Raw genomic sequence first — 17700 nt, 5'->3', positions numbered from 1 at the left:
CGGGCTCGGGGGGCGGGGCGGCGGCGCGGGGCCCGGGCGCCGCGTAAACAAGGGCAGGCGGCCGCGAGCGGCGGCTGGAGGCGGGGCCCGGGCTGGCAGCTGGCAGCGGACCCGTAGCGGCCGCCGCGCTCCTGCCGCTCGCCCGCAGCGGCCCGCCGTGCTCGCGCTGCTCTGGGAGCGGCCTTCGCGCCGTGCCCGCCGCGCGCTTCTCTCGCGCTCCCTCTTTGTCTCTGAGCGCTCGCGAGCGCGGGGCTGCGGGGCCGAACCCGAGTGTCGCGTCAAGATGGCTGATGGCAACGAGGAGCAGCGGGCGGACGACTCGCCGGGGCCGGCCGACGAGAGCTACGAGTCCCTGGAGCTCGCCTGCCCCGCCGAGCGCAGCGGCCACATCGCCGTCGGCGACGGGCGTCACATGTTCGTCTGGGGCGGCTACAAGGTCGGCGGGGGCCGCGCCGTGGCGGGCCGCGCGCGGCGTCGGGGAGTTGGGTCGGTGTCTGTTAAGACACTGACGCTTTCTGAGGCGCGCGGGGCGGCGGCGCCAGGTGATGTCACGGTGGCTCTGTAGCGGGCGTTCTCCAGCCCGGGGGGCCTTCCGGGCGCGGCGTGGGGGGTGTGACCTGGTCGCGGGGAGCCCTTGATTCGGTCTTCCCGCCTCCCTCGGGGTCTCCGGGCAGGTGGCGCAGATATTCTTCCCTTGGGCAGCAGCCGCGTCCCTGAAGAAGCCCCTGCTGCAGGGGCCGCCGCGCTGGGCCCTTCTCCCCGTCGCGCGGCTGTTTGCCCAACGGCCGTGTGAGTTACGGGGCGGGGGAGCGAGTGTGTCGGATCATCCATCATCCGTTGCCCACCGTTTCCCGTTTCGCGTTTGCAGCGTCCCAGTGACATTCCAGATTCTAGGCTGGCCTCACTACACTGGCCGGGGTGAACCGAGGCTCCATGCCTCCCTAAATTAGGAACGTGGCCCCTCCCCCCCTCACACCCCTCTAGTCTGTCGTCTGATAGGTAGTCCGATCGCCGTCCCTCCTCCTGCTCTGTGATGGCTGGGTCTGGAACTGGCCACCTGGGAGAGGGCTAGCACGAGAGAGCACTGCCGCCGGCTGTCTTGAAAACCGTTGTTGGTGTAACCACGAAAGTGATTTTGTTGTTGTTGTTGTTGTTGTTGTTGTTCTCTGAAACGTAATCTGCAGTGTTTCAGCTTCCCATCAGTAGAGATGGGGAGTTGATTGAAAGAGGACCAGGTATGTGGTGAACATTTTAGTATGTACATGATCCCCTTGGAGAGAAGCCTCTGAGAGGCAGTCGCGGCAGGATTTATAATTTTGTCTGTGGAGATGGCAGCATTCAGGGAGTGCACTTGGCATAGGAGTGGGAATCGGGAGGGTGATCAGGGTAGCTGATGGTGCTGGTGATGAGTTTGGAGGGACCTGCAGCCTTCGGTCTGGCCAGTGTGGAGGCCACTCCACGGGCTCTTCATTTTTGACTGTGACCATGAGCCCTAGGGGTGATTGTTTTGAAAGCTGTAAGCCTAAGGTTTACTGTTCAGTTTCACACAGGCCATTTTCCTCACTCATGAGCCTGCTGTCACATTTCCAGCCTTGCCTTTTGTTAAGTGGTGCAGTGGAGAGAGAACTGTCAACAGGGTCAGCTGTTCTATTTCCGTGTGCATAATACTCAGGCTACTGACTCAACACCATTCACAGAGAACTGCTGTTGATGCTGTGTTGACACTGAGGATGTGGAAGAGCAAAGGCTGGAGATGGCTCGCAGCCGCTGAGGTTGCAAGTCCAGGGAAAGGTGGCTGGAATCCTGATTCCACCACTACTTTGCTAAGTGGCCTTGAGCAAATTATTTCTCTAAAATTCCTATATGGGGGGGGGGCAGAGAGAGAGAGAGGAGAGGAGAGAGAGGGAAGAGAGAAGAGGAGAGTGGAGAGGAGAGAGAGAAGAGAGGAGAGGAAGAGAGAAGAAAAGAGAAAGAAAGCAGAGCGGCTAAGGCTCCTTTTTTGTGTGTGTCAGTGACTGACCCAGCTTTGATCTCAAGCATCCAGTATGGTCCCCTGAACTCCTTACCAGAGTGATTCCTGAGCACAAAGCCAGGAGTAAGGCCTGAGCACAGCCAGTTATCCACCCTTCCCCCAATCCTGTTTTCTTGGAATATCAACTACTTTTCAGGATTGCTATCAGGATGAAGCACTCCATGGGTAGCACTCTAGTTCTGGCCTATTGGTAAATTCAATCTATTTATTAGGAATTATTATCTGAAAGGAAATGGTGCTCAACAAGGAATTTAAGTATTTGCATAAAGAATTAATACTGGCATCTTTGCAGTTTTGTGCTTTATCTCTGCTTCTTGAGAGCAGACAAGGGGTGAAAGGAAGCTTAGTTAGAAAATGATGCAAGCTGCATTAGTGTGGGTCAGGCATTTTCTGGATAGACCTCCAGATAGATTCTTTAGCCTGTCATCCATGGCACAGGACACATCTTGCAGCCCAACAGCTGGAATTTGGCATATGATCTATCAGAGATTTTCTTTTTTTTTTTTTCTTTTTGGGTCACACCCGGCAATGCACAGGGGTCATTCCTGGCTCATGCACTCAGGAATTACCCCTGGCGGTGCTCAGGGGACCATATGGGATGCTGGGATTCGAACCTGGGTCGGCCGCGTGCAAGGCAAATGCCTTACCCGCTGTGCTATCACTCCAGCCCCCCTATCAGAGATTTTCTAAACATCTCTTCCTGTGCAGTTGTAACTGCTGTATGAAAATTTTAAAATAGGAACTGGAGGGACAGTACAGCGGGTAGGGTGCTTGCAAGTTTGATCCATTCCCCTGCACTTGAAGGTTGTGCACTTGATAGCATTAAGACCATTGTTAAAACCCAAACATCACCAGGAGTAATTCCTGAATGCAACACCAGTAGTAACCCCTGAGCATCACCAGGTGTGGCTTCAAAACCAACAACAAAAAAGAGAATTTGAAAATACGGGCTGGAGAGAGTATAGCCACTAGGTGCTTGCTTTATACATGACTGACCGATGTTTAATCCTGCATCTCCATGTGGTCCCCTGAACCTGCCAGTAGTGACCACTGAGCACAGATGTCCTGGGCACAGCCAGGTATGACTCAAAAACCAAAGATAAAACCTAATAAACTACAAAAATTTGAAAATGAGTGATACTAAATGCTGCTTGAATATGTGGGATGGGAGGGAAGGTTGTGTACTTTGGTACCATTGTTAAAACCTGTTTAACTTTCCATAAGTAAAGAAAAAAATCCAGTAAAATCTTAAGTATGTTAATTTTTTTTTTCTTAGAGTAATCAAGTCAGAGGATTGTATGATTTTTATCTGCCTAGAGAAGAACTATGGATCTACAACATGGAGACTGGAAGATGGTAAGTGGACAGTATAAGGAGGCACTAAAAAAGTTCAAATACTGCTACAACGAAAAACTGTAAAAAAAACATTTTAACAGACAGAAAGGTTTAATTAAGGATGCTAAGGTATGTATATGTTTTTAAAACAGTGTTCTCCTCATTTAGCTTAGCAGAGAAATTTAGATACTTCAGACCTCCAGAAACTGATAATTACTAGATCTTTATATGACTTATGAAGAAATTTATCTTCAGGGTTCTTTAATTAAAGTATTATGATTATACTAAAAGCAAAGAAGCTTGAGAATCTGGAATGAAAATGTCATCAAAGTTTTGTTATGAATTCATCAAGATGTAGATCTAATATTTGAACAAGATGAGAATTTTTATATTTTATCTACTACAAGTAATGGTGTGGTATTCTGTCTTAATGAACTCTAACATTAAAATTTGGGGCTGTAGTGATGGTATGGCAGGTTGGGTGCTTGCTTTGCACATGGATGATGTGGTTCAATCTCTAGGACCACATATGGTCATCTCAACCCCTCCAGGAATGATCCCTGAACATACCTAGAAGGAAACCCTGAGCACAGGTGGGTGTGGCCCCCAAATCAAAAATTAAAAAAAAAAAAAGAAATTTATTTGCAGGTATCTCTAAAACAATATTGCTAGAAGAAAAGAACTAGTTGCCAGAAAGGTAGTACAGTGGGTAAAGCGTACAGTAGCTGGGTTACTCCTAAGTGGGGATTTATAGTCTTTCCCATGATTTGTTTTGTGAAAATTTTGTTCTTGTCATATTTTATGCATTTAAAATTTAGATCATTTGGAAGCTAAACTCAGCAGTGTTAAGGGAGCTGTGTGGTGCTAGGAAGCATATCTGAGGTTATAGCCTGTAAAGTGTGTGCTTCAGCCTTTGGAGCTATCTCCCCAGCTTTAAACATAGATTATCTTTTTTTTTTTTAATTTATTTTTGTTAGTGAATCACTGTGAGGTACAGTTACAAACTTATGAACTTTCATGTTTGCATTTTGTTTACATCCCTCCACCAGTGCCCAGTCCCCTCCATCAGTGTACCCAGTATCCCTCCCACCCTCCCACCCCATCCCCCCACCCCACCCCACCTCTGTGGCAGGGCATTCCCTTTTGTTCTCTCTCTCCTTTTGGGTTAAACATAGATTATCTTATGCACATAGAAAAACTGGTAATCTGAGCAATTTGCAAATCTTTTTATGGAGTAGAGACTTATAGTATTCTTTTTGTTTTCTTTTTTTGCTTTTTGGGTTACACCTGGCTTTGCACAGGGGTTAGTCCTGGCTCATGCATTCAGGAATTACCCCTGGTGGTGCTCAGGGAACCATATGGGATGCTGGGAATTGAACTCGGGTCAGCCATGTGCAAAGCAAATGCCCTCCCCACTGTGCTATCGCTCCAGCCCCATAGTATTCTTTTAATACAAGAATTAACCTTTTTTTTTTTTAAAAGAAACTGAGCCCCATCAGAAATGTTCTTAAGATCCAGAGAGATAGTATAGTGGGTAAAGCTCTTGCTTTGCACACAGCTCACCCGATTTTGATCCCTGGAACCCTATATGATCCCCCAAGCTCACCAGAAGTGGGGTAGCCTCTTCCAGTGATCATTTTAATTACTCTTAACTTAAATTTTAACCACCATACACATATCAAGGAAAAGTGTCTTTAAAAACAAATGCAAACCCTGAAATGTATATTTGGAACTATAGGGCAACTGCAAAAATGATACCTTGGGTACCCTGCTTCAAGTGGAAACTCCCCATTTTTTTCCCCCCAGGAGAGAGAGGTTGCTCCATGGATCTGTGTGTATACAGTGCAATTTTTATGAAAGTCCTTTGGGCACACATGAGGAACCACTGTGTACAGAAAGTGGCTAAGTGCTCCTGTGCAACAGGTTTCTGGGGGAAATTTCTGAAAGGCCTACACCACCACCAAAAAGGATTTTTAAAATAAATCTTTAAAATTATTTAAAAATATAATCTTCAATATGAAAACTTGAAATTAGTAAAAGTGGTAAACAGAAGAGCTAAGTATGCAATTAATATATTGAGTCTTGGATTTCTTAAGCTTTTAGATTCAAAATGAGTCTTAACTTTATTTTTAAGGAACTGAGTTGCAAAGCACTCAGGAGTGCCTGGCCTACAGTAAGCACTACCTCAGATAATTTACATAAAGTCTTCTTTTTTTTTGCTTTTTGGGTCACACCCGGCAATGCATAGGGGTTACTCCTGGCTCTGTGCTTAGGAATTACTCCTGGCAGTGGTTGGGGGACCATAAGGAATGCTAGGAATTGAATCCGGGTTGGCCTCGTGCAAGGCAAATGCCCTACCCACTGTGCTATTGCTCCAGCCCCATCAGATAATTTATATAACGTCTTAATCAGATTTCTTTGAATGACTAAAAACTGAGTAGAAAAACACCTATTATCAGGATTCGGATGCTAAGGTTTCTTTTGTAGCTCCTGGTTTACAGAAAAAAAAAACCCAAGGACCTCATACAGCAATATAAATAAAGATTAAAATGGTATGTTCCTAGAGTAAATGATATTTAGGCATCTAGAACCACTTATATGTAGGAACAGTTGGCATTATGTGAGAATGGGTGATAAGAGGGAAGAGCTCATGTTTTGAATCAAATTCAGAGCTAGAGGAAACTCTTAACCTACACATTCTATTTCTCCCCCTTTATTGTGAAGATAGAATTAAGACTTGTATTTCTTTTTTTTGGGAAACTTTTACACTGTTTTTACTTCATAGGAAAAAAGTTAACACCGAAGGTGATGTCCCTCCTTCCATGTCAGGAAGCTGTGCGGTATGCGTAGACAGGGTGCTGTACTTGTTTGGGGGACACCATTCAAGAGGCAATACGAATAAGGTCAGTGTTTGTAGGGATCGTAGTTCAGGGCAATTTCATTCTTTTCCAGGCAACTTACTATGACTGAGTTGTCATATATCTTCCTATCCCTGTTTAAAAGTGTTTTATTATGGTGTGAATGTGCATATATATTTTTTGGTTATTTTGTTTGGGAGCAGCACTCACAGTGTCGGGCTGGTAAGAGACAGATAAGTAAAAGTAGTAGTGGTCCATATGATACAGGTGGAATGATGCCATGCCCCCAGCTCTAGTTCATTTTTTAGAAGGGATACATCTAGGTAAGCAATTTCACTACTATGTGATAGATACTACAGAGTAATACGACAGTTCAGTAAATATTGTGAATCAAAGAGTCTTTGGCATTGTGTTTGGTAGGATTAGAAGAATAGAAAGTCTTCACCCAAGAAATGTTGAATAATAAAATTGGAAGCTGCAAAATCTGCAGTAAGATGCAGAGGTGTAAGTACACATGCCTTATTCCAGGAAATGCCATTGGTTTGGTGTAAATGGGAACATATTGCTGGTATAGTTTCAGATTTGCACTTGTAAAAACTCTTAAAGATTTGAGGTGCCTTGGGAATATAAGGGAATAGAATGATGTTGGGCAGACTCCAGGCTCCTGCCTCCTTTTTAAAAATTGAAGTCCCGCTATATATAGCTTTTGCTTATTTTCATGTTTGCATTTTGTTCTATGAAAGAGTTCTGTGCATAAAAGATTGTGAAGCCTGCTTGTAGGGGGAGAAAAACTAACAAACTTGCTTACGTTGTACAGTTAAGAAGTTATGAGGCTGGTAAGATAGTATAGTGGATAAGGTGCTTGATCCCTAGTACCACGTGGATTTCTGAGCCCTTCACAAGTGACCCCTGAGCAAAGATCTAGGCATAAGCCCTGAGCATTGCCAAGTATAGCCCGGAAATGAAAAATATTTTTCAAAAGCAACCACAGAAAAACTCCAAAGAAATTAAGCTTTTAACGAATGGTCAACAAAACACTAGAGGCTAGGGTTCAGTTGCTCACAAGGACGCTTAAGTCGGATATTTTGGTTTGTTTTTTGGGTCACACCAAGTGATGCTCATGGTTACTCGATTCTGCACTCAGGAGTTGCTCCTGATGGTGCTCCAAGGAACATATGGGATGCTGGGGATTGAACCTGGGTCAGGTGCATGCAAGGCAAGCACCCCACCCTCCCCACTGTACTGTCTCTCTGGCCTCATGTTTTTAATTCTGAATAATATATCAGAATTATTCAAGTACTGAGATGTGAACCCTTTGAAAGACATACCATACTTAATTTTTTAAGATTCATCCTTAACTCCTAGAGTTAAATATGCACTTAAAATGTGCTTATTAAATTGATGCTGAAATTTCTATCAGTACAACTCAAATGCATATCCAAGGCACTGATTGAATGTACTTCAACTTGCTTTTATCAAAACAGTGTGGCTAGGGCCAGGGAGATAGCTCAAAGGAGTGCTTTGCATGTGGGAGGCCTCTGTTCAAGAGTGCTAAGAGGTTCAGCATGGTCCTCTTAGCACTGCTTGATGTGGGTCAGAAACAAAACAAAGTGGCTGTGGACAAATCTAGCTGAACTAAATAAAAGGAGGATTGCTCAGTGACTGCAGAAAGTACATTCTTGTAAAAATTGCTTATCTAGACTCAGCTGCAATCATTTGTACACTGGCAGCCACAGTCAGAAACTACTGAGTTAGATACATTCTTAAAGATAAGATTAATTACTGAGGTTGGATTTGATAGAATCAAATCTAATTGAAACCATTGCTTCTGATAGTTCTACATGTTGGATACAAGGTCTACAGACAGAGCACTACAGTGGGAAAGAATTGATTGCCAAGGAATTCCTCCATCATCAAAGGATAAACTTGGTGTCTGGGTATATAAAAACAAGTAAGTGAAGTGAGCTAGCAACATTGAAAATTCAAATTTTATGTGAAAAGCGGTCTGCCATTCAAGTATCTTTGCCAAGAATATAGACCGTATTTCTTAGAATGTGAATTAATGTGAAAATAGGACCTAAAATTTGTTAGCCATATTAGCCATTGTTGAAGTATTTTTATATAATAAGTGTGCCTTTAAGGGAATACTACATCCTTAACTTATGGAGGTTTGACTTTTGAAGTATTTTTGTTTGTTTGGTCAAATAGGCTAATATTTTTTGGTGGATATGGATATTTGCCTGAAGATAAAGTATTGGGAACTTTTGAGTTTGATGAAACATCCTTTTGGGTAAGTAAATTTTCCTATTTTTGTATAACCTGTGCTCAATCACTTTGTTCATTTTTGCTTAGCTAATCAAATGCCAAAAACAGTAACAAGTCTCACAATGGAGATGTTACTGGTGCCCACTTGAGCAAATCGATGAACAACGGGATGACAGTGCTACAGTGCTAATCATACCATATCACTTTATAAACATTTTAACTGATTCTTACTTTTTATAGAATTCAAGTCATCCAAGAGGATGGAATGATCATGTACATATTTTAGACACTGAAACATTTATCTGGAGCCAGCCTATAACTACTGTGAGTTGCTGAAGAAAATAAAGCCTTAAGGAAGGGAATTTAAGAGGAGGGTATAAATTTGGCAGTTCATTCTTGTTTCCTGGAGAGATAAAGAGGCATGGTTTTCATTCTGCAAAGTGTAGAACACAGAAGCCTAATGGATGTAGACTAACCCGGCATCTATGAAATAACAGATTTAGGGGAGGCGGTTACACCCAGCAATATTAGGGTAACTCCTGGTTCTGCACTCAGGAATTACTCCAGGTGGTGCTTGTTATGCTGGGGTTTCAACCCAGATTGGCCACCTGCTGCTACCCACTGTATTATCTTTTTGGACCAATCAGATGTTTAAATGCTATTGATTATAATTAAGTAACTACTAAATAGAAATTAAATTTACTCAAATAATAGATCTATTTTCCCTCTGATAGAGATAACAGATGTCATACAAGGTGCTTTCATTTTAAGATAAAAATAAAACAGATAAGTTATATTAACTTATTCAGTAATGCATTTCAAAAATAAAAATTTTAAATTCCCAGTTTGGGGTGATTGGTAGACTTTAATACTATTTATTGAAAGTCTTATGTATGTCAGCTTAAAAACGCCAGTGTTCAACATTTTTAGCTCATGTCAGAGCGGATATTTTTCCCTCTATAAAAAGTTCATATTTGTTAATTTTTTTTTTATGACTTGTTAATAGGGTAGAGCACCTTCACCTCGTGCTGCTCATGCCTGTGCCACTGTCGGAAACAAAGGCTTTGTCTTTGGAGGCAGATACAGAGTAAGTTTATAGATAGTGTGAACTGCTTGCTTTTGAATTACTCAAAAATGATAACGGCTTAATTATCCTTTTTTAGGATGCTAGAATGAATGATCTTCACTGTCTTAATCTGGATACATGGGAGTGGAATGAATTGTAGGTATCACTTTAGACAATTTCAGAAAAAGTTCTAGGAAAATATTAATGAATTTTTCTTACTCTGTATCATTCGTGTATCATTACTTGCTTGAATTTGCTATAACTATAAACTAGAATGAAAATGATCATGGGAATGATTTTCAGTTCCCTTAATTGTGAGCCAGACATTGTGCTCAGTGTTGAAAAGGTCTAATATTTACTCATATGCAAAGAATATAATTCATGGGCAAGGGAGATTGCAAGGGTCTGTAGTACATGTCATTTTTGCCTTTGGGAGGCCATCACGTGGTCCCATGTAACCCCCAACCAAAATAATTCATTATAAAACAATTGTTAATACCAAGAAGTCTTTTAAAATTTAAAATCTTAATTTCATACAAAATTTTAAAAGCTTCAGTATGACTATGCATTAAACGCAGTGGCTGCTTTAAGTACAGACTTTATAACCTAAGCTATTATTTTCAGAATTCCACAAGGCATATGCCCAGTTGGTCGATCTTGGCACTCCCTAACACCAGTTTCTTCAGATCATCTCTTTCTTTTTGGAGGATTTACCACTGATAAACAGCCACTAAGTAAGTCCTTTATATAAGAAGTCCTTATGTAACACTTTTATTTAATACATAAGTAACTGGGGAAAAGGTTAAACCATTTTAATTATATTAGAAAGCTACATAGGACTGGCTGGATGATTTTCTATTGACAGTCTAAGGTATTTGCTTTCATGCAGCCATTCAGGGAAGTGTCAAAATGACCTGAACTCTTAAAAGCTCCACTGTAGGTTCAGTCGGTATAACATTTACAAGGACATACTTGATTACAGAGGGGAAAAAAATCTATTCAATCTGATTTATTACCTTCCTCACAAAGTTATGTACTAGGTTTTAGCAGAATACATACTTAGCTAGTTTTCTTTGCTTCAATCAGGTGATGCCTGGACATACTGCATCAGTAAAAATGAATGGATACAATTTCATCATCCTTATACTGAAAAGCCAAGGTAGGAATGCTTCAAAAGGTTAATTCTTAAACTGAATTTTAATAAGGCCCTTTGCTATATACAGGATTAATCATAAATGACATTTGACTATATAAATCATTATGAAAAATTAAACGAGACTATTTCAACATCTTAATGTATATGCAAAGAAAAAAGAACTTTCCATTTGCAATGTTTCTATAAAACAAAGTTTAAGAGATCAAATAGTCCAAAAATGCCTATTAAATACTGATAGCTATTCTTTGTTAATCTCCAAAAGAATTATTACAAAGATTGCTATCCCTAAGCCTCTAAACTAAGTAGAGTCATGCTACTTAGAATTTATTTGTACAGGATTAATCCTCTAGAATGGTCAGTCAGGCTTTCAGATGCCTTCATTGCAGGCAGACTCAGCATCCCTCAGGTATAGGGTGTAAGGCCAGCCTATACATGCCTATGTGCTTGCCTTCCCCTTCCCCCAAAAAGATTTTGTTTGTTGGGGACCTCACTCCACGATGGTCAGGATTTACTCCTGGCTGTACATTCAGGAATCACTCATGGTGGTGCTCAGAAAAGCACATGGGATGCTGGAGATTGAACTTGGTTTGGCTACAAGCAAGACAAGCATCCTCCCCACTGTACTATCTCTCCAGCACACTAAGAAGATTTTTATTACTAGCAAAGAGAAAAGATTGATTTATTAAACCCCTCATTGGCACAGAAAGAAAATAACAAAATTAGGCATTGATTTTCCAGTTTTTGTTATTTTTTCCTTAAGACTGTTTTGGTTTGAATTAAAGATCTCTATAGTTTTTGTTTTGGGGCCATGCTCAGGGGTTACTCCTGGTGAGGCTTAGAGGACCATATGGGATGCTGGGGATCTAACTAATGTCAAATGCATGCAAGCAGGAGCTCCATCTGCTGTACTATTTGGCTGCAAACTATATAGTCTTTTGAAAAATTTTTTGGGGAGGGCCACACCTTATGATTTGTAAGACTTACTCCCGGCTCTGCACTTAGAGATCACTTCTGGTGGGCTTGGGGGAGGGAACCATCTGGGGTTCCGGGGATTGATCCTATCCTAGGTCTGCTGTGTGCAAGGCAAGCACCCTGTATGTTGTACTATCACTTTGGCCCCAAGATCTCTAGTCTTTACACTACTAGCTGATGAAATAATTTATACTACTAGCTGATGAAATAATTTGGTGTTTTGGTGTTTGTTTAAAATATAGGTTATGGCATACAGCTTGTGCGAGTGATGAAGGAGAAGTAATTGTCTTTGGTGGGTGTGCCAATAACCTTCTTGTCCACCATAGAGCTGTAAGTATATAATCCTATATTACAAGTCACTTGTAATAGTGCTAAGACCTATTTGTGTGAAGTCATTGTTTTGGTTTGGTTGATTGGAGTGGTGGAAGAGGAGAGGTGTGACCCCCTGGCTCTGCACTCTGGAATTACTCCTGGTGGTGCTTAGGGGCCTTTGGGAGAAACTGGCAGTCTTCTGAGTTTCCTGCCCACATGGGACAGCCTTGCAAGCTTCCCATGGTGTATTCATATGCAAAATCCAGTAACAAGCTAGATCTCATTCCCGTGACCCTGAAGAGCCCCCAGTGCAACATCGTTGGGAGGGCCAAGTCTAGATGGACTTCTAAGATCTCAGGGAAAGGATGAAATGAGATGTTACTGGGCCCACCCGAGAAATCGGTGATTAACAGGCTATCGTGATCATGATCGTGGTGCTTAGGGGATCATACGGCAGGCCAGGGATCCAACCTGGGTCAGCTGCATGCAAGGCTAATGTCCTACCTGCTATACTCTTCCCAGCTCTGTCATTCCTTAATGTATTCTTTTACCTGTTTTTTTTTTTTTAGGCACACAGTAATGAAGTGCTTATATTTTCAGTTCAACCAAAATCTCTTGTAAGGTAAGTTCATTGTTTACTTGGTACTTAGGAGTTTAATGTTACTGCTCTTAGAATGACACTACTGAGCCTTTATTGATTTAAATTTCACTTTTTGTAATTTTTTAATTATGATGTACTTCTAAACAGTGAAGTTTTTCTCTTATTCACTTTCAGGCTAAGTTTAGAAGCAGTCATTTGCTTTAAGGAAATATTAGCCAACTCGTGGAACTGCCTTCCAAAACACTTACTTCACAGTATTAATCAGAGATTTGGCAGTAACAACACTTCTGGATCTTAAGGTTTCATAGCAATGCCTCTGATAACCTTGCATGGACCGCAATTCTGTAAACAGAGTGGCATAATTTGTAAAATTATATGTGTTGTTGTAGTTTGCAGTTTAATGTGCATGTGAATGAGCTAGAGAAATTATTTTTGTGTCTAAAGTTTACAATAAACGTATTTAACACAGTAACTGTCCTCTGTTCAAATGAAGGGAAAAGAAAATAACCTGGGCTGTTTACTTCAAGTAATGGTTATATTTCCTTATTTTAAAAAGTATTTTTAGATTTTTTTTAATGACAGCATAATTAGGTAATCTAGTGTTGTAAATACAACATAATAATTTCAAAAGGAAAAATGTTCACAATACACTAAGGAAAATATTTTGGAAGGACCAACAACTGTTGAGTACGTTACACTTTGCTGTATGGGCTGAGCAAGTGGTTATGTTCACTGTAAGCAGCTGTGCCTGATTAAGGTAAAGTTTTGTAGCTCAAGAGAAAAGCTGGGACAGAAGTAGGGAGTCTTTAGTGACTAGGTTTACAAGTATGCTTTTAATCTTTGATATAAGATTACCAATAATGCACTAGCCTTATTGGTAACAAGTAGTAAATAAAATGGTATAGAACTGAAGAGATTCTAAGAATGGGTGGAAATTCATTTAAGTATGGTGCCATTTATTTTTTAACAGGTTTATAGGTAAAGGCAGAAGAAAATTACTTCAACACATAGGACTTGTATTTTGGTTTGGTGAGGATACCAGGAAACAACCCAGGGCCTCACACCTGGTGGTACTCAGGTAGGGGTTATGCCTGACAGCAGGAAAAGAACTAGGGTCAGCCACATACAAGACAAGTCCTTCATAACCCCTAAGCGGTCTCTCCCTGGCCCTTAGTACACAAACGTTTCGACCACCCCAGCTTCCATAATACCAAAAATAATAATTTTAAAACTTGGTACTGGCCTGTAATAGATATTAGACATTATATACAGCAGACTACCAAATCATACCTAAGCAACTGAGCCACATTACTATTCAGTTTCTTTACAACATGAAATGAGTACATAATATTAACCTTAAATTCAAGAAAGAGTGTAGTAATAACTACAGCATTTAACTGTCCACAAGTATCTTAGGACTATCATAGACAGTGTTTCTCCTCTGTATAAAACTGGAAAAAACAGTAAGTCCTTTTGGTGAATGTATAGCAAGGCAATGTTTAGTTTATCTCAAGTGTGGAAGTCTTGTTACAGGGAGTTTTCATCTCAACTTCCAAAAGGCTATAAAATTGGCTCTTCTTAAATACTTTAGGATTTCATTTCAGCTATTTTCTTTTTACATTCAGAAGATTGGGTGCAGATACTTTCACTTTGCCAGGAATATTTCTTGATAAATCTGTGTCCTAAAAAAAGAAAATTGCTAATATGGTCAATCATGTTTCTTTATAAAAGAACTGTATTGTATATCTGCTGTTAAAAGGTATTTCAAAAAACTTCACCTGAAATAATTTATACTGCTTCAATTAATACAGTATTAAAAAAATATAATAGGTAATATTTTATTTGGGGGAGAACAGGGCCTCTAAGCAGTCCACCTTAGTGAGCCCAGCAGTGGATCAGTGCAAAGGCTGCAGGATGCACTGTGTTACCTGGGGCCACCACAATGGTGCTGGGAACTAAATTTGCATCAGACACAGTCTTTGTATGTGCCCTAACCATTGTACCAGCTAGCTCTAACATTCAAAATGCCCCACCAATATCCAAAGTTCAAAAGAAATATTTTACCTTTACGCTGCGAAATAAATCTTTTTCTCTTGCTGTTGCTTCTTTGAAATGCATGAAGCTATTCAAGGCTGTTTTTGCAGCTGTAAATGAGAAAGAGAAGACTCTAATTCTGTTCAACCATGAATTATTTAAAATTGTATTATTTAAAAAATTGAATTTAAATACCTTTCCCCTTTTTCTGAACACCAGGAGTAAGTTTCACTTTGTATCTTTAAAAAAGAATTGCATATATTTTACTAAATGGATATTACAAAACACTTTCTTAAGTTGTTTTGGTAAACTTATTTACTTACTTATAGTTTGTCATAGTGGTATAAGGAGCACAAATTGGAATAGCAAATAGTAGTATATCTTCAGGATGAGGCTGCCCAGTCAAAGAGTCAAACAGATTTTCCTGCAAAGGAAAATAATCATAAAAGTGACTGACTTTACCAATCCTAAAAATGGAAAACTCTAAAAACACTGTCAGATGTCAGCCTATTTTTTTTATCCTTTTCTGAGATAAGCAGAACTTTGAAGCCGGTATTTAAATATGTTTTATACTATTTATGCCTAGCATAGAGAGAAATGATAATAAATTTAAATGGCACATTTGAGAGAAAAAAATTAGAATATTAAGTTGTAGAAAAACTAGGTTAGGGGGCTGCAGCAATAGCACAGCAGGTAGAGTGTTTGCCTTGCATGCGGCTGACCCGGGTTCGATTCCCAGCATTCTATATGGTCCCCTGAGCACTGCCAGGAGTAATTCCTGAGTGCATGAGCCAGAAGTAACCCCTGTGCATCGCCAGGTGTGACCCCCCTTCCAAAAAAAAAAACTAGGTTAAAATGATACACAGGTGTTACCTGCATTCACAACATGTGAGGTGTACTTTTTCGTACTTGCCTCACATTTTCCCAAATAAAACTTGTTTAACACATATACATACACATGATGTACAAATAAATCTACTGCATATAAATGGAACTGATACTTTGGCTAAAGCAGTGTTTTTGACATGGACTTTGCCCCTTACAGGGTTTAGTTTGCTCAACTGAGGACCAGGGAGAAGGGCCATTAGGTATCAAGTGGATAGAGACTTAGGATGGACCTACTCCCTGTAGTAAAGAAACTGCCCCAAATGTCTTAGTGAACAGCATTATCTTAGGGCATCTTAGAGCTTCCACTTTGGACAATGCCTATATTTATTTTAAGGACATAAGTGTATTTAGATTTAGGACAAAATGAACAGTGCAGTTTTTTTCATATGCCATGAAATTTTTCTATGTGCATTTTAGGCTTCAAAACAACACTATTGATAGAATTACTGTTAGACTTCTCCAAATTTTTGGTAAAGGAAATTAAGACATAAAGATTGTGATTAATGAGCTACGGTTGAAATTTGCAGTGTTTCTTTTTCTTTTAAAGACTTCAGCAATGTTTTAAAATTATGATAATGTTGGGGCCGGAGCCATAGCACAGCGGGTAGGGCATTTGCCTTGCACGCAGCAGACCTGGGTTCGATTCCCAGCATCCCATATGGTCCCCCAACACCGCCAGGAGTAATTCCTGAGTGCAGAGCCAGGAGTAACCCCTGAGCATCGCTGGGTATGACCCAAAAAGAAAAAAAAAAACAAAATTATGATAATGTTGAGATTCAAATCCAGAATGTGATTCCCAAGCTTAGTCTTAAGTTTTCATTAGAAGTTTCAGTGCTGTTGTAGGAAATCTAACATACCTCATTTCCCTGTTGATCCAGTTCTTGCTCTTCCTGCTCCAAATATAAAAGTGAAAAACATGAGCTTTAATTTAAATAGAAAATATAAGAGCAAATACTGATAAACAAGATTGCTACATCTAACTCAAGATAAAGAACCCAAGATCATGTTACTTAAGTGTCTCAAAACTAAGTGAATTAGTGTGTAATATTTCAGAACAATGTATTCAAAGAGAAAAAGCTAAGGAAGTAAATGTTATAAAGATAATTTGATGGCCAAAAAAAAAATCAATTCTGGTGAACAGAACTTGTGTTAAAAAATTGTTTTTCAGGGCTGAATATATAATACAGAGGGTAAGGTGCTTGCCTTACATGGGTCTGGCCTGGGGTAGAACCCTAGAATCCCAGATGGTCCTCTGAGCACTGCCAGAAGTAGCCCCAAAACAAAATAATTTTCCTGGAGTGGAACAAATACTTTGCACACAAGAGACCCTTTTTGGTCCCCAGTACCAACTGGTTATTACCCATCTCCTGAACACTGCTGGCCAGCTGAGCCTCTTACCTGTTCTCCTCCCTGAATAATTCCAGCAAAACATTTTATTGAGTAGTTTTAGATAAGATTTTTCACATATCAAGGGCTAATTTCATTTAATTATTAAAAATTATCTGGAGGGGGGGGCTGGAGCTATAGCACAGTGGGTAGGGCATTTGCCTTGCACACGACCGACCCGGGTTCGATCCCCAGCATTCCAAATGATCCCCCAAGCACCACAAGGAGTAACTCCTGTGTGTTGCCGGGTGTAACCCAAATCTGGGGGGTGAGGGAAATTGCTCAGAGCAATGAAGAGCACCCATGATACCAGACAGTATCAGGCCCATAGTACCAGGCAGAGCCTCACTAGGGTGGCTGCTGGGCACTGCTGGAGAGACACTTACAAACTTACTCCCATGAGAAACAACCCCTGTAGACCAAATAGTCTGGAATTTATAGAGTAAATTATAAATGATACAAGCAATAAAGGACTGGAGCGATAGCACAGCAGGTAGGGCATTTGCCTTGCACATGGCCGACCCAGGTTCGACTTCCCTGTCCCTCTCAGAGAGCCCGGCAAGCTACCGAGAGTACCCTGTTCGCACGGCAGAGCCTGGCAAGCTACCTGTGGCGTATTCGATATGCCAAAAACAGTAACAAGTCTCACAATGGAGATGTTACTGGTGCCCGCTCGAGCAAATCGATGAACAATGGGACGACAGTGTGACAGTCCTACAAGCATAAAAATTTGAAGACCAGGGGGCTGGAGCAATAGCACAGCGGGTAGGGCGTTTGCCTTGCGCGCGGCCGACC

General features: G+C 41.0%; 2 protein-coding genes across 2 annotated transcripts in view; one reads left to right on the top strand and one right to left on the bottom strand.

Moving 5' to 3' along the window:
* KLHDC2 (kelch domain containing 2) lies at nt 1–13065 on the top strand. Its single transcript, XM_004601715.2, has 13 exons — nt 1–436; nt 3309–3388; nt 6153–6270; nt 8061–8176; nt 8434–8515; nt 8731–8814; nt 9497–9577; nt 9654–9712; nt 10181–10290; nt 10643–10715; nt 11927–12014; nt 12566–12618; nt 12772–13065. The coding sequence occupies exons 1-13, from the start codon at nt 284–286 to the stop codon at nt 12893–12895; spliced, it is 1221 nt and encodes a 406-aa protein (XP_004601772.1). The 5' UTR covers nt 1–283; the 3' UTR covers nt 12896–13065.
* A 461-nt stretch (nt 13066–13526) lies between these two features.
* The window catches only part of NEMF (nuclear export mediator factor), a 50527-nt gene continuing 46353 nt past the window's right edge, over nt 13527–17700 (bottom strand). The window contains exons 29-33 of the mRNA XM_004601716.3: nt 16377–16409; nt 14955–15055; nt 14827–14870; nt 14662–14741; nt 13527–14279 (exon numbers count right to left, since the gene is read on the bottom strand). Of these exons, the coding sequence (XP_004601773.2) occupies nt 14202–14279; nt 14662–14741; nt 14827–14870; nt 14955–15055; nt 16377–16409 (336 nt within the window). The 3' untranslated portion in view covers nt 13527–14201. The remainder of the gene's footprint in view (nt 14280–14661; nt 14742–14826; nt 14871–14954; nt 15056–16376; nt 16410–17700) is intronic.

The sequence above is a fragment of the Sorex araneus genome, chromosome 3 (genome assembly GCF_027595985.1).
Source record: "Sorex araneus isolate mSorAra2 chromosome 3, mSorAra2.pri, whole genome shotgun sequence".
NCBI lineage: Eukaryota > Metazoa > Chordata > Mammalia > Eulipotyphla > Soricidae > Sorex > Sorex araneus.
The sequence above is the reverse complement of the archived record's forward strand: the minus strand, read 5'-3'. Positions and strand labels throughout refer to the sequence as shown.

What these genes read in the sequence shown, in the direction of transcription:
- KLHDC2 (XM_004601715.2), top strand. Translation starts at nt 284, where the DNA reads ATGGCTGATGGCAACGAGGAGCAGCGGGCGGACGACTCGCCGGGGCCG. An exon ending in TCTTTGGAGGCAGATACAGA is followed by an intron (nt 9,578 to 9,653) that starts GTAAGTTTATAG and finishes ATCCTTTTTTAG; the next exon opens with GATGCTAGAATGAATGATCT. An exon ending in CAACCAAAATCTCTTGTAAG is followed by an intron (nt 12,619 to 12,771) that starts GTAAGTTCATTG and finishes ATTCACTTTCAG; the next exon opens with GCTAAGTTTAGAAGCAGTCA.